Source organism: Cyrtonyx montezumae, unplaced genomic scaffold (genome assembly GCF_038088225.1).
Source record: "Cyrtonyx montezumae isolate F1298 unplaced genomic scaffold, pur_monq_1.0 scaffold_7, whole genome shotgun sequence".
NCBI classification, from domain to species: Eukaryota; Metazoa; Chordata; class Aves; order Galliformes; family Odontophoridae; genus Cyrtonyx; species Cyrtonyx montezumae.
The window spans coordinates 12,613,663-12,627,701 of record NW_027072078.1 but is presented as its reverse complement, the minus strand read 5'-3'; the positions used below and the strand labels follow the sequence as shown (position 1 = coordinate 12,627,701).

Genomic DNA, 14,039 nt, shown 5'->3' with positions numbered 1-14,039 from the left:
TCGCACAGAGTATAATGTATGGTGGAAGTGACCTGGCTTATCTTTTAAGCGCGTGTGAATGAGTTTGAAAGGGTGAGCCATTAAGCGATGTCACCTTCTTCTCAATGCTTTTTGCATGAGGTTGCTCGGAGCGTTCTTGATGGAGTGACCAGGAGTTAAAGCGGAGTCGAGCCCTATGCTAACGTGTGTGAGAGAGGGAAATTCAAGGGGTAACAAACGAGCGTGCCCAAAGCAGGGGCTGTTGCTGGCAGGGCTACTCGTGGCTGGGTTCTGGTGCCCGCCTGGGAGGGGCAGCCGATGTCTGCAGCTGCGAGCACTTTGCTAGGCCCCGCCTGAGCGCACCTGGCAGGATGGGAAGGCGCGCGGGTTCAACGCGAGGCTAATAAAAGTTAAGAGAGCGGGGACGGTGCCGTGTCGGACGCGTTCCCTCAGAGGCCTCCAGCTGAACAGCCGGCCTCACTCCGGAGGCTCTCCCTTGCTGAAGGTCCGGGCGGCCTGTGGGAGTCCTGCAGCCCTCAGACACGCGTGGCACGGGGACCCCACTCCCCACGTGCAGTTGGGGCGACGGGAGAGCGTCCGGGACCTTGGGAAGCGAGGGGCTGCGTGGAAGGGCGTCGGGTGCTCGGCGGGGCCCTGTAGGAGGTGCTGTCGGTTCACGGATGACGGTAAGAGCGTCTTTTTATCATCTTTATTATCAAAAGAAAAAAAAAAAAAATCACGGGACGCGGTCAGAGGTGACGGGGCCAGCTCGAGTCCCCCCCCCACACCCGGAGGAATGCTCTCTATTTATGTTGTCATTGATTAATTCCCGCTACCTCATTTGATTCCGATTTAGAACGATTTGATTCTAATTTAATTAGCATGTAATTTGGGTGCACATAATTACTGTAATTACGGCGTTCAGGTAAAGGCAGCTTTCGGCTCGGAAAGGCGGTTTCAGACGTTCTTACTTTTTGTGTGTGTGCGTGTGTGTGTGTGTGCGTGTGTGTCTCTCCCCCCCGAGCGGACAGGGACTCCGCGTCCCGCTAGCCGTGTAGGCAATTAGACCATCTCGCCGGCGGCTCGTACGCACCGTCTGAAACAACGAAGCCGAGGCGAGAGGGCGGCACGGTTTCGCCCGGTGCCCGCCGGCGGGGTCCCCCGCCGGCGGGCACCGGGCGAAACCGTGCCGCCCAAGGCAGCCCCCCCAACCTCGCCCCGCCACCTTCGGTCTTCGCCGCTAGGTGACGCCCGAGAGCCGCCGTCGGGATCTCGAAGCCGAGCTTTTCTTCCCACCCCCCCCCCCCCCCTCCGTTTCTCACTCTGTTATTATTATTTCTTTTTTTTTTTCTTCTTCTTCTATTTTCTTCCCCTCTTTCCGATGCGTTAAGAGCGTTATCCCTAGAGGAAATTGGTCGCTAAGCGATTCGCGCTTCAGATAAAACAGTCGGCGCGCCAATTAGGCGGAGGGGCGGGATTTGCCTTTGAGAAGTGGGGGAGACAGACGGAGGAGAGCGGATAAAGTTTCCGTTCTAACGGGAAAAAGTGTAGTTAAGGGTCCGGGACGGCCGGCTGTGTGTTATCTCATAGGAACGCTCCCTTTCGCTGTAACGCACGGTCGGGTGGCAGCGGCGGAACGATTTCCCCCCGGCTCTTCTCTTCCCCGCTCCTCGGTCGGTGATGCGGGCTCGTTGCGTTTGCAGCATTCCGCCGCCAAACGCAAAACCGACCGCCGCGTTGCCCCGAAGCGATGGGGCTGTGCGGAGCCGCCTCCGTCCGGCTCGGCTCCCTCCCGGCGCGGGGTGATTCGGGGCTGCGGTTGGAAGAGGGAAACGAGATCTATTCTGCTTTTCTTTTTCCGTTCTTTAGTTTGTTTTGTTTTTCTTTTGTGTCAAAGTTCCCCAGACCATATAATTATCGCCAGCATGTACGAAAGAATGGTGTCATTTATTCTTAAAAAGGTGACATGAGTTCTATTTTCCCGGTTAAACGAACCGGCTCTGCGGCCCGGAGCTGCTCCCTTCTTCGTTTCGGGGGAGCCCGTCAGTGATGGACGTTTTCTGACCCGAAGGGGCAAAGGCAATGCAATGAGGTCCTTGATCACTGAGCTGAGAATTGTAACCCCGGCCTGCCAGAAACTGGACCCGGATGGCTCCCTTTGATGTGTTTTATTATAAATGGAAAACAAAACCGCCTCCCGCCCCGCACCCGCCGCATTCCCGGGCAGTCCCGCAGCCCCGTCCTGTGCCGCATCCCTCCCGCACGGCTCGGGGCCGAGCGGTGCGGGGCTCGGCCGGCAGCGCCCGCGGCCGCTGCGTTTTCCTTGAGGCGACGTCTTTATTTCGCTCCGCGGCCGACAGCAGAATCCGTTTCCCCATGTTATTAGCATTCCCTATTTTATGGCGGATTAAAATATTTGTGTCCCTCCGATCTGTGGCGGGCGGGATAAATTAACTTTTTTTTCTCTTTCTTTTTCTCTCCCTCTTTTTATTTTTTTTAATAACGCAATTATCTCATTTAACAATTTGCCTTAAGAAAAAAAAAATACCGTGGCTGTTAGGTTGGTGGTCAGGAGACAAAGGGAGTGAAAATAATTTTCATTTCAATAATTGCCTTCTGGTCAATTTAACTGTGCCTTATTTTGAAAGAGGCTGCCTAAATGAGATTCCTGTCCCAAATGTGTTCCCAGGCCTTAGCCCGGCCTTTAATTATTCCCGAGTTTTTTTTCTTCGGCATAAGACGCTGCACTGAGTAATCACAAAGAAGTCAGAGAGCATCCTTGAACCTTTTCAATAGCAGAGCCACTGATATTCAAATACCGCGCAAGGACCATTTGACTGCATGGGGACATAAGCATTTCCAATTCGCTATTTGCATAGATCAACCGGCTTTGAAAAGGAAAGGAGCAGTTGTCTTCCCGAACATTAAAAAGCCTCGTTATCAAATCGAGTGCTCGGTTTGGGGCTTTTAAAACGTTTACATTTTATCTCAGGTTGCCCTTTACCGTTTGACATGCAAATTCGGCGCAGTTAATTTGGACAATTAAAAGGAGCTTCAAGGGAGCTTTGTCACCGAGCATATCCCGGCTTTTCCCCGCGGACCGGCGGAGATAAAGTTGGCCAGAACAAATGATGTCTGGGAGATTAATTAGATATTTGATAAGACATGAATCCCTAATAAGGGAATACAAGGCACAGGGGGCTGCTGTGTGCTCTAAGTCAAAATTAATAACATTTAACAAGATTTTCATTTAGGCATGAAATGTCTTTTCCGGAGTATTGACTCGAGCGCTTTATTCCCCCGAGATTCCCCCCCCAGCAGCAGCCGCTGTCGGCGTGCAGCACGACCCGAGCAGCGCGGCCCCGATCCGCTCTGCACAGCGCGGCTTTCCCCACGAGCCCGCAGCCGGCCGGGCCCTGAGCGCCGGCAGCCAGCCCAGCCCTGCTCCCCGTGAGCTAACCGAGGGGCTGCCCCGGCCCCCTGCCCCACCGTGGGCACGAAGAAGGACAGAGCCGCGAGCGCATGGTTCGGAGTCCTTTAATAATACCAAAATGAAAATATGTCGAGATTTTTTTTCTTTTTTTTTTTTTTCCATACAGATAAACGCATTTAATTTCTTTAAGCGACCTTAACTTACGTGTGTTTGAGTGAAATGTTAACTCAACGTTTTAAATATCTTTTACATATATACTGACTTCCACAAAGTGCATCAGAAATTTAAAATAAAATAATAATTATTTAAAAAAAAAAAAAATAACCGAAGCCCCAAAACCTCCCTGAATTTCAGGAATTCACCGATAAAATAAAAAGGAAATCCCCGACCCCCCATCAGATCCACATTTACAGGGAAAAAAATAAAAAAATAAAAAAAAATGCGACCACACTCAGGTTGGGTTTTGTTTCGTCTCCGACCCCCATTTCTACAGATGGTTATGAGATACAGAGGAACCGTCTCGGCCTGCCGCCTTAGTTTCTCACCTTCAGCCTCTCAGGATGCTTTCTTTTCAACAGAAAGAAGAGAAAAAGGAAACAGGGAAGAAAAACAAAACAACAACAACAAAAAATAAAAGAACAAACGAAAAATCGCAGAAGCGTCCCTCGGGGCGGGGGGGGAAGGGGTCGGGGGCCGCCGTCCCTCCCGGGCCGGGCCAGGCCGCGCTGCGGGCGGCGATCCCTAGGAGTCGCCGGGCCCGCCCGGGGGTTCCTTGCCCGGGCCGCGGGCGGCGGCCGCCCCGTCGTGCAGGAGGAGGTCGGGGGACTCGGAGCGCGGCGTCTCCAGGTTGCTGGCGTCCGTGTCGCTGTCGCTGCCCTTTTTGCCCCCGCCGCCCCCGTTGTGCGTTTTGATGTGTTTGCTCAGGTGGTCGCTGCGCATGAAGCGCTTGTTGCAGACGGGGCAGGCGAAGCGCTTCTCGCCCGTGTGAGTCCGCAGGTGCCGCTGCAGCTCGTCGGAGCGGGTGAAGCGCTTCCCGCAGAAGAGCCAGTTGCAGACGAAGGGCCGCTCGCCCGTGTGCCAGCGCAGGTGCGCCTTCAGGTGCGAGGTCTTGCCGTACACCTTGCCGCAGCCCGGGATGTGGCAGCTGTGCAGCCCCTTGCGCCGCAGGCTGGCCCCTGCTGGCCCCAGCCGCTCGGCCTCCTGGCAGTTGGGGCAGTCGCAGGTAGCACGGCCCGAATAGCGGCGGGCCGAGCGCGCCGAGCCGCCCCCTGCCGCCGCCGCGGCCGCCCCCGAGATCATGGCGCTGGCCGCCGCCACCGCCGCGCTGGAGTCCGTGTAGGAGGGCAGCACGGGCTTGAAGCCCTCCTGAGCGAGCAGGTGCTGGCCGGTGGAGAGCAGGTGCGAGGCGGCCGTGGAGCCCAGGCCGGTGGAGCTGAAGGCGGAGTGGGTGAGCGAGCTGAAGTCGGGGTTGTAGGTGCCCAGCTGGGAGTGCAGCGAGGCCTGGGGGGCGCCCGAGTGCAGCGAGCCCTGCAGCCCCCCCGCCGGGTTCTGCACCTCCAGCCACGAGCCCGGGTTGGCATGCACGTCCCACCACGGCGAGGCCGCACCGTTGGCCACCTCGCCGGCCGACAGCGTGGAGTGGAAGCCCGACTTGTACCAGGATTCGTAGGGGTGCGCCATGCCCACTCGCGGGTACAGGCCGTCGGCCGCCGTGCCGTGCACCTTGGAGATGAAGGCCGACTGCCCGGCCGGCTCCTGCGGGGACACGCCCGCCGCCGCCGCCGAGTTGGAGAAGAGCCCGCCGTAGTCACTGCTGAAGGCCGAGGAGGTGGGCGAGGTGGAGGCCAGGCAGAAGGCGCTGTTGGCCGCGCCCGTGCCGCTGCCCAGTCCGCCGGAGCCCCTGCTCGTGGCCACCGCGAAGCCCGACAGGCTGGAGCCCAGGTTGCAGCTGGACGCCGATCGTTTCCAGGGGTGGAAGCCCCCCTTGGCGAAGGCGCTGGACTCGGGCAGCGTGGTCAGCGGGCTGGTGTTGCCGATCTTGTTGCAGGTGGCGGCCAGCATGGCCAGGGGAGTCGTTCCGAACCGCGGCTCCTCCTAGGACAGAGACAAAGCCGTCGTCAGCCTCGCCCGGCGCCCGGCAGCCGACCGGGAGCGGGGGACGTGCGCCCGCCCCTCCTCGCTTCGCCGACGCGCTCCCGGAGGCCTCGGCCCGGCCGAGCCGTCGCACGTCGAGCGTCCGCCGAGGGTCCCGCGGCGGGACGGGGCCGGGGCTGCGCACGGCGTCGGGCGGAAACGCCGCGGCGGGGACTGCAGCGCGGGGCAGGGACGCGGTACCGGCGGCGAGTTGAGCGAGGCGAGAACGCTCCGAAAGAGAGCGAAACGCGTTCCGGCTCCGTCGGAAAAAAGAAAAAAAAGAGAAAAAAACCCCGAAAATTATCAGGAGGAAAACAAGGCAGCGCCGCGGCTCCCGTCCGGCTACCGCGCGCCTTCGGTCGGAGCGGCCCGACGGCTGCCGAGCGGCCGCCCCCCCGCGCGCGGCCCCGCGCCACGGCGGTCCGCGGCGCCGGCGAGGATTTCGGAGGCAACGGCCGCGCTCCCGTGCGGCCGCGAGGAAACGCGCGGCCCCGACTTACCCCGAGGATCGACGTAGCCATAGCACGTCCCTGGGCGGGCTGCGGCGGAACGGGAGGGGACGGGGTTCGGTGCGCGCCCGCGCTGCCCCGGCGGCGCCAAGGACACTCAGGCTCGGCGGGGCTAAACTCTGCCTAAGTGCAGGGCGCGCCCGCTTTGAAGTACCGCTGGCTGCCGCGCTCGCCCAATGAGGGCGCGGGCGGAGCGGGCCGGAGCGGCCCCGCAGCCAATCAGGCGCGCGGAGGTGCCGGCGCCGGGGCGCGGGGCGCGTGCCAGTCAGAGCGCGCGGAGGGCGCTCCGCTCCGGGCTGCGGGGCCGCTCCGCAATTAGCGCCGCGCCGCCCTGCCCTCCTCGGGACGCGGCGGCGAGCGGGGCCGGGGCGCGGAGCCGGCGGAGCGCGGCCGCGGTTCTTCGCGCGACGGGGCCCGCGTGGGTGCGCGTGGCGGGACGGCGCTCGGCGATGTTGTGCGGGATCGCCTCGGCTTGTCCGCTTCGGCAAGTGCGAGAGGCGGGCGCGGGCACGGCGCGTTCGTTCCTTTCCGTGCGGGAGGAGCGAGGGAGGCCCTCGGTTAATGTCAAACCCCACGAACCCCGGGCGGGCGCCACGCGGAGCCGCGCCGCCGCTCTCCCGCGGAGCTGGCGTTCCCGCGGCGCTCCCGGCTCGGAGCCCCGCGGAGCCCCGTTGCCGCTCATCACGGCTGCGGGGCGCCGCGGGGACGGGGGCAACTTTTTTTCGTCTCGGCCGTATCCGCGGACGGGTGTCCCGCCGTGCCCCCGAGTGTCCCCGCGTGACGGCCCCTAATCGTTTTCTCCTCGATTCCGCCCTAGCGCGAAGCCCCGGAGCAGATGCGCCGGGGGCGAGTTGGAGAACGCGGGGCTATCGATGCGTTTCGCTATCGATGCGTTTCGCTTTTCTCTACTTGGTAGTTTCCATCGTTCCCTTTCCGTCCGTCGCCGAGCCCCGCAGCCGCACCGCGCGCCGCACCGAGGGCTCCCCGGGACGCTTCCACGCCCGGCGCCCAGAGGCCTCTCTCCGCTCCCCGGGGCCGCGCGCCTCTCCCCGCCGAGCTCACCCCCGGCCGCGGCGGGGCTCGGCCCGGGGGGGCGGCCCCGGGGGCAGCCAACAGGTGCCCGCCCGGGGAGCGGGGCCGCGCGGCCCTGCCGGGCCCGCACGGAAGGCGTCCGCGGTCCGGCCGGGACGGAGGGAAGGGGGACAGGTTGCGCCGTTAGAAGCTTTCGAGGGTCAAGTGCGCTCCGACGGGTTTTGTACCGCGCTCCAAAAACGGAGTTTTTAAACAAAGATCGGCGTGTTATGCTTAAGTGTTGAGCTGACTGTTAAAACATTTGGGGGGATAATGACAACGTAACAAAGGCCCGGTTCACAGTGAATCATCACCCTTTTAAAAGTTAAAGCAATTTTCAGGAGAATGGCTTTCAGCAAACGCTTTACATTATTCAAAACGGCCAAATAAGGCTCTATTATAGCGCCTGAATGCTGCCAGTCAGCCCCTAAGTGCAATTTGCGCGAAGGCTCCGTGCCTTATCTCCACTTCTTTATAAAGAGGTGAATATAAAACAATTTCTTCCAAACCCAGACGGAGAGCACGAAAATTGCTTCCCTTTCTGCAATCAGGGCAATTTAACTGGAGTGCAATTAGCACTATTAAATGTCGATTCTGCATAAACAAATCTGACTAAGAAGCGAAAGTGGGGTGAGAACCTCATATAAACTGAAACTGATTTTTTAAAATTATGTATCCGGGTCCTTCACAATTGATCCGTGACGTTTTCATTTCGGAATATATTTACATCATAAACACATTATGTTTAAATCAACGTACGTTTAAAAAAGAAAAAAGAAAAAAGAAAAAAAAATAAATAAATAAAAGAAAAGAAAGAAAGAAAGAACCAAAACAAATCCCCCTCTGTGCACGGTGATAGAGCATCTCCCGCCGAATGCGGCGGTGCCCTCCCGGCCCGGCGCTGCCCGCTCCCTCGCCTCCCCGCTCGGGTTCCGGGCGCCGGGATGAGGCCGGGAACAATTCGTTCATTAGCGCTGATTGGAAGGCTCCGGGCTCACATCGGAGAGCGTCAGATGCGGCGGCTCAAAAGGCAGCGCCGGGGGAAGGGTTGCCAAATAGTTAGAAAAACATCGATTTCCCTGCGGTTGGGTGCGGTGCGGCCGTACAGGTGCCCGGGAGGGGACCGTGGTTTCGCACGGGGATGCTGCGGCCGGGCGAGGGGCGAGGCCTCCCAAGTGGAAGGGAGCAGCCTAACCTCTGCCAGGCGGCGGGACGTGGGCAGGGAGAAGGCGAAGTGCTCGGCGTTCAGGCACATAATTGAGTCCTGCCTTTTTTTTTCTTTCTTTCTTTCTTTCTTTTTTTTTTTTTTTTTTTGAAGAGCCGGGACTTCCTCGCGCCCCTCTCCCCTCCCTCTCTCCCTCTGCCTCAATGACACTCCTCGTTCCTTGAGCCGGCCATCGCCGCTCGTTGTCAGAGCGACGCGCGGGGGGACCCGGCCTCAAATTAATAACTTCGGCTCGGGAGAGGCTTCCCCACGATTTGCCAGAAGGATGCCAGAGGGAAGGATGCAGAGATGGTGCCGAAATACACACCCGGCGCCTGTTGAGCCCACTGCGTCCATTCTGCCGCCGAGTTTTTCATTTGTGGGTAAAGATGAAGTGCAGCTTTAGACAGAAAGAAATAATTCGTAGCTAACCAAAAGGGAAAGAGCACCTGGATCGAATAGATCACGGATATTAAATGAAAATTAAAGCACCGCCACGATTCATGCCCGAGCTGCCAGAGCTGTTTGTCATGCAGCGAGCAGCCCAGGACGGGCCTCCCGCACTGCTCTGCCTCCCGCACCTCCCTGCATCCCGCACCTCCCTGCCTCGCACCGCCGCACGCAGCCCCGCGTGCTCCCGCGCTCCTAGCGCGGCCACGACCACGCCCGCCCGACCCGTGCGGTTCCGTTTGGGCCGCGCGTACGGAGCCTCTCCCGCTCCGTTTGTCTCCGCCGAGACGCGGTGACAATTGAAGGGAAGGCTGTGTCAGGGGAGGGAAGGTGACTGCAGACTGTGGGATGATTTTAATTACTACAATTATTGGGAGATTATTCAGCAGCATCATGGGTTTGTTTTCTGCCTTGGTGGGGAAGTCTGAGGAATGCCGTGCGGGGAGAGCTGCGCGGATTTTCTCTGCCGCTCCTCACGCTTCGCGGTGCCGTTGCGGTATATCTTAGACACGACGGGCTCGGGCTGCGGCAGGTTTGAAACGCAGCCAGCGCCGGCGCTCACAGAGCGTCCTTTTAATGAATGCGTTTCTAAATAGCTCGAGCTTCGTTGGTGCGCGCTCTGCCACGCGCTCCCGGAGCGTAGAAACACGTTTTTCCCCCGCACCCGCCGCAGCAGCTCCGAGGGCACTGCGGCCGCTGCTGGGCGAGCCCTGCCCGCCGGGAGCGCGCCCCGGGAACGCGCATCTCGGGCCGCCCGCCGCGGGCTACGCCGATGGGTCACGGCGCGACGGGCGCCCGCCCCGCGGTGCGGCTCCTGCCCGCGTCCCTGCCCGCGTTCCCTGCCTCCCTCCTGCTCCTCACGCCGTCCCGGCTTTCTTCCGCGGCGGTTTTTAGCGAGGCATGACTCAGAGTGTTGATGGTGATTAAGCAAGCTGTCTATCTGCAGATAGAGATATGTGGGCACGTAATAGACAGGATGATTGACGCTGCAAAGTTCTCCTCGGTCCACGGTGACCAATAAATCCACGGCTCTGGCTTCGTCCGCTAATGAATGGCTGCTGGGGACGGGTCCCCCCGCGCGGCTCCTCGCGCTCCTGTCTCTGCCCTGGGATGCGACCGAGGACGGCGCTCAGTGCGCTCCTTCCCGGCCGCAATCACTGCGTTGCAACTTAAGGTGAATCCAGCGCGGCTCACGAACCATTTCACGTTGAGATGCAAGCTTGCAGTACTTTCCTAGTGGCAATTAGGAGCCTATTACAAGCCATTAGATTGATCAATGTACCTTAAACAATGTGAGTGATTTATATGGCAAAGAAAAAAAATCTTTTTGCGTCCATTGTACTGCTCTGGCGACCAACCTGGCCCTGCGTGTCCATTCATCACTGCTTTGAGCAACAAAAGCGACTTGTTTAGAAAACTTCTGCGAGGAGAGACGGTCTCAGCATCCCTGGCCAGAGTGGTGCCCACCCCGTGTTCTCAGCCGGTGGGGACTGTGGCTCAAGGGTTCAGGCATGGCCGAGCAGCTGATTCCCTGAGAGATTAATTCACCTCGTACCTGGGGGAATGAGGGCAGCAAGGGGGTTCCTGCTGCTGCCCGGATAAGCCCTGGTCTGTGATGCAGGGAGGAAAGCAGCACGTTATCCATTTGTTTGACAAAGTGCAGGTCTATGCTGGAGCACGCCAGGTGAGGAGCAGCAAAGGGAGCAGCGTGGCTTCCTCAGTGCCCAATGACCCTGACCCCAAACGGCATCACTGGAGCCTTGGGGCCGTCTGTGTCACCCACCAGGATGTGGGGAGCTGCACCCAGGGAAGGCCTATCAGACTGAGAGGTGCTGGGGTGTGCAGCCCCCATCAGAACCCGTGGGACGGTGCCTTGCCATTAGCACAGCGCAGAGCTGCTTCTCCCCTTTTCCTTATGTCATGCTAAACTTTTTCTGCCCTGCTTCTTTGAGCTGCAACGTGACTGTTCTCCGTAGCTTCAAGGGCTGAGTGAGTCCCTGCCCGTGAACAAAGGCTCCTGAGGGGACACGCCATGCGGGCTCACCGAGCCGGCCTGCACAGCTGCACTCAGCTGGCACCTCACAACTGCGGTGCTGCTTTTCAGGACAAAAGGACATTGATGGGCTTTCTTCAGATGGAAACCTGTTCTGAGGTATCCTACCAGCGAACATTATTCGTTTAAGATCCCAAATACCGTTGGTGCTTCAGTAACCATCTGTGCCACTGTTTTCTGTGTTCTGTTCTCCAGAAATTGCTACACACACAACAAAAAACACTGTTTTACAACGTCACTTGCTGCGAGGAGGTAGACACACCACATCGATATCGGGACAAAGGAAAGAAACAAGGGAAGGGTGTCCAATCCTGTCGAGGGCTGTGACCCTTTTGTTGAACGATGCAAGGTACAGCCACTTCACAGTCTGATTTCCAGCGCTGACAGTATTCACTGGCTAATCTAGTCATCAGCTGTTGCTTTTCTTGATAAAAAGGGATTAGCAAAACGCAGCAACTACTGTGTAAAGTGGACAAGATGGAATGCAAACCCTCCTCCTACCTCCCCGTAAACCCTCCTCCTACCTCCCCGTAGAAGATGTTGTAGTAAGGCTGCTCACCTTACAGTTCTCGTAGTGATGACGTGAAAAACAGAGTAACGTGTGTGGAAGATTCTTGCAGAGATTCACAGGTGTTGTGCTTTTAAGCCTTTTTCCTTCTCCAGAGTGCTGCCTTTGTCCCTTGGTCCAGGAGCGTCACTGTGCCAGGCTTCTCAGGAGAGGTTCTGGCCTTCATCTCCTTCAAGTATCTCTGCTTACTCAGTGTGCTTTTGCAAGCCTTACTTTATGCATATATTATACAAAAAAGGAGCCTATGTTTCATCACGTGCTGCTTCAGGCACTTACATTCCATCCGGGTTGCATTACCCTTCCCTCAATTATTGGTCTTCTTACTGTGATCAAGTGAACTTCTACAGATCTCCACACATATTGTGAAGGTAAATAGATGCTGCTTTTAACCAATAGAGAGGGCAACACGGATGTAGTCCTAAGTCACTTAAGCCAGCTGTGAAGGATACAGCATGTGTGTAATTTTGGAGGACATCAGCCATTCAGTCCAGCACAGCTCAGTGGCACTTCAGAGCCAGAGCTGCAGAGTCCTCTTGTCCCACTCCCACCTCCTGTGCTCACAGCCTTGAAGGAGGCAAGAGCAGAATGGTGAGGCCAGGCCAGCAGCAGCCCCAAGGAACCTGAGAGGCTGCACAGATTGGAGCCGCCAGGTGAACACAAGCCTGCAGGTACAATATAACACTTCCAACAAAAAAAGATTGATTACATCTTGGCCTTGGTATTAAATGCACTATTTTCAGAAGAAGCTGAAATAATGCATACAGTCACTTTAAAAGAAAGCAGGTTTCCTTTGCGAACATGCCTATTATTTCAATAGTCCTTGAGAAGTATTTCACTAGTGGCCAGGTTGTTGCTTACTAAAATACATTTGGATTGAATACATATGTATCAAGGGTTTTCTTAATTTTAGTTCAAGTTATTCCTGAAGTTCTCATTAAATTTACCATTTGTAAAGAACAGATTAAATGAAAATGGCTTTTAGAAAAATAGAGCTGGAAATTATTTTGGCCTTTCTGACCTGGAAGAGGTGATAATTTGCCGCAGTACTAGTTATTGGACATGTCTGACATTTTAGGTATTCCCTCACAGTTTCAGACCTTTGTACAGATGAACTCTGTCTGGGACAACCTGGCCATCAACTTTTTGTTGCCGTAATGTAAATGAGAAGACTACGGCTGTCTTAAGAAATATAGGCTGGCAGCACCAATGGAAATGAAACTTGGGTAAGGCTAATGATAAGAAAAAGATGTCTATTATCCACAATAATGCTCCTAACATTTTCTAAACAGCTATTACTTGTGTCTGCCCATAATTGTCCTTGCTACAGTAACGGTGCAATCTTTCTTTCAGAACACTTACAGAAATTTCTCTCCACTGACTTTTCCAAATGTAAACAACCTATACAGCATCTTCTAATGTAAAACAAATGTGGTGAGTAGGTCCCACATTAAAGAATCACTTAGACTGGAATGTCTGAAATACTCAAGGGAGATTTGGGTGGGTTTGAAAATGCATTTGGTTTCTAAACTCAGTCCCATAGATATGTATGAGTGTCAGTAGGAGCTATGTAGTGCATTATTTCTGAGTTTGAATGGTTGCAGAAAACAGATACAAAAGAAGTTGTGGGTTTTTTGCTATTTTTAGTATTTCTCAGGGCTTTTATTACACACAAACATGGTTGTTTTTCACTGTTGATGCTAACAGTTGTCTATTTAAAAAACGATGCATCTCCAAAATTCTCAGTTACAGGAAAACAGCTGGAAGCCAACATCTTTATTGTTCTGCCCCCCAGTTTGTAATCCTGTTAGATCAAATGTGTTGGTTAATCTCATTAGAATGGGAGTCGGTGCAAAGGCAGGCTGTTGAGCACTTCAGAATGACTGAAAGCAGTGAAATGAAAAGCAAGTTCTCACCTCTGTGTTAAGGAGCATGATGTTCACAAAACCTATGTGATACTTATGGTGTATAACTTTATCATGCAGTTTGGAGGAAATTTAGCAAAGCTGCTGAGTGTGTTCTGCACAAGTTAAGCAGCACCACAGTGTGTGGTGTTTAGGATGCCAAAAACACAGGCTGGAAATGCTATAAAATGTGGTTTTATTGCCATGTGAGTGAGGCACTCAGCCCATATAATGCTGAATGCTCTTCCAGTCAAATATAGAAATGTGGTGAATCTGGAGTTGTGCAGCTCCAGGACTGAAATGCTGTGGACACAAACTGTTTATGGGTGGGCTCTTACCTGTGCACACACGCTTGCAGCCACAAAAGGAAGAGGGAGAGGATCCCTACAGATTAGCTGCTTGAGAGGAAAGCCCAATAGTCAAACTAGCAGCTAGGTAGTTTGACACTCAATTGCCTTTTGTTACAGTATTTTTCAAATGGCTGTTGCCATAACAACATAACATATTCTTCTTTTAATTTTTTCTTTTCTATTTGAAAAAAATATATATATTCTTGCCAGAATTCTTCCATAATAGCTTCCATTAACTGCAGTGACTTCTATTGGTGAGGCCAGCGCTGATGTCTCCTGCTGTCACAAGTCAGTCACAAGTCTAGCAGATGTTTTGTTTGATAAGGCCAATTTGAGCTTTATAAAACATGTTGTGTTTTTTTTCCCATCCTCAAAGAGCAAATATTAG

At 55.5% G+C, this 14,039-nt stretch overlaps 1 protein-coding gene across 1 annotated transcript; it reads right to left on the bottom strand.

Moving 5' to 3' along the window:
* Positions 1-4,092: 4,092 nt before the first annotated feature.
* Positions 4,093-6,066, bottom strand: SP9 (Sp9 transcription factor). The gene is made up of 2 exons (XM_065750553.1): positions 6,046-6,066; positions 4,093-5,506 (listed from the first exon to the last, which is right to left on the bottom strand). Exons 1-2 carry the CDS (start codon positions 6,064-6,066, stop codon positions 4,154-4,156), a joined length of 1,374 nt encoding a protein of 457 aa, XP_065606625.1. The 3' UTR covers positions 4,093-4,153.
* Positions 6,067-14,039: the final 7,973 nt, after the last annotated feature.

What these genes read in the sequence shown, in the direction of transcription:
- SP9 (XM_065750553.1), bottom strand. Translation starts at nt 6,066, where the DNA reads ATGGCTACGTCGATCCTCGGG. An exon ending in TGGCTACGTCGATCCTCGGG is followed by an intron (nt 5,507 to 6,045) that starts GTAAGTCGGGGC and finishes TCTCTGTCCTAG; the next exon opens with GAGGAGCCGCGGTTCGGAAC.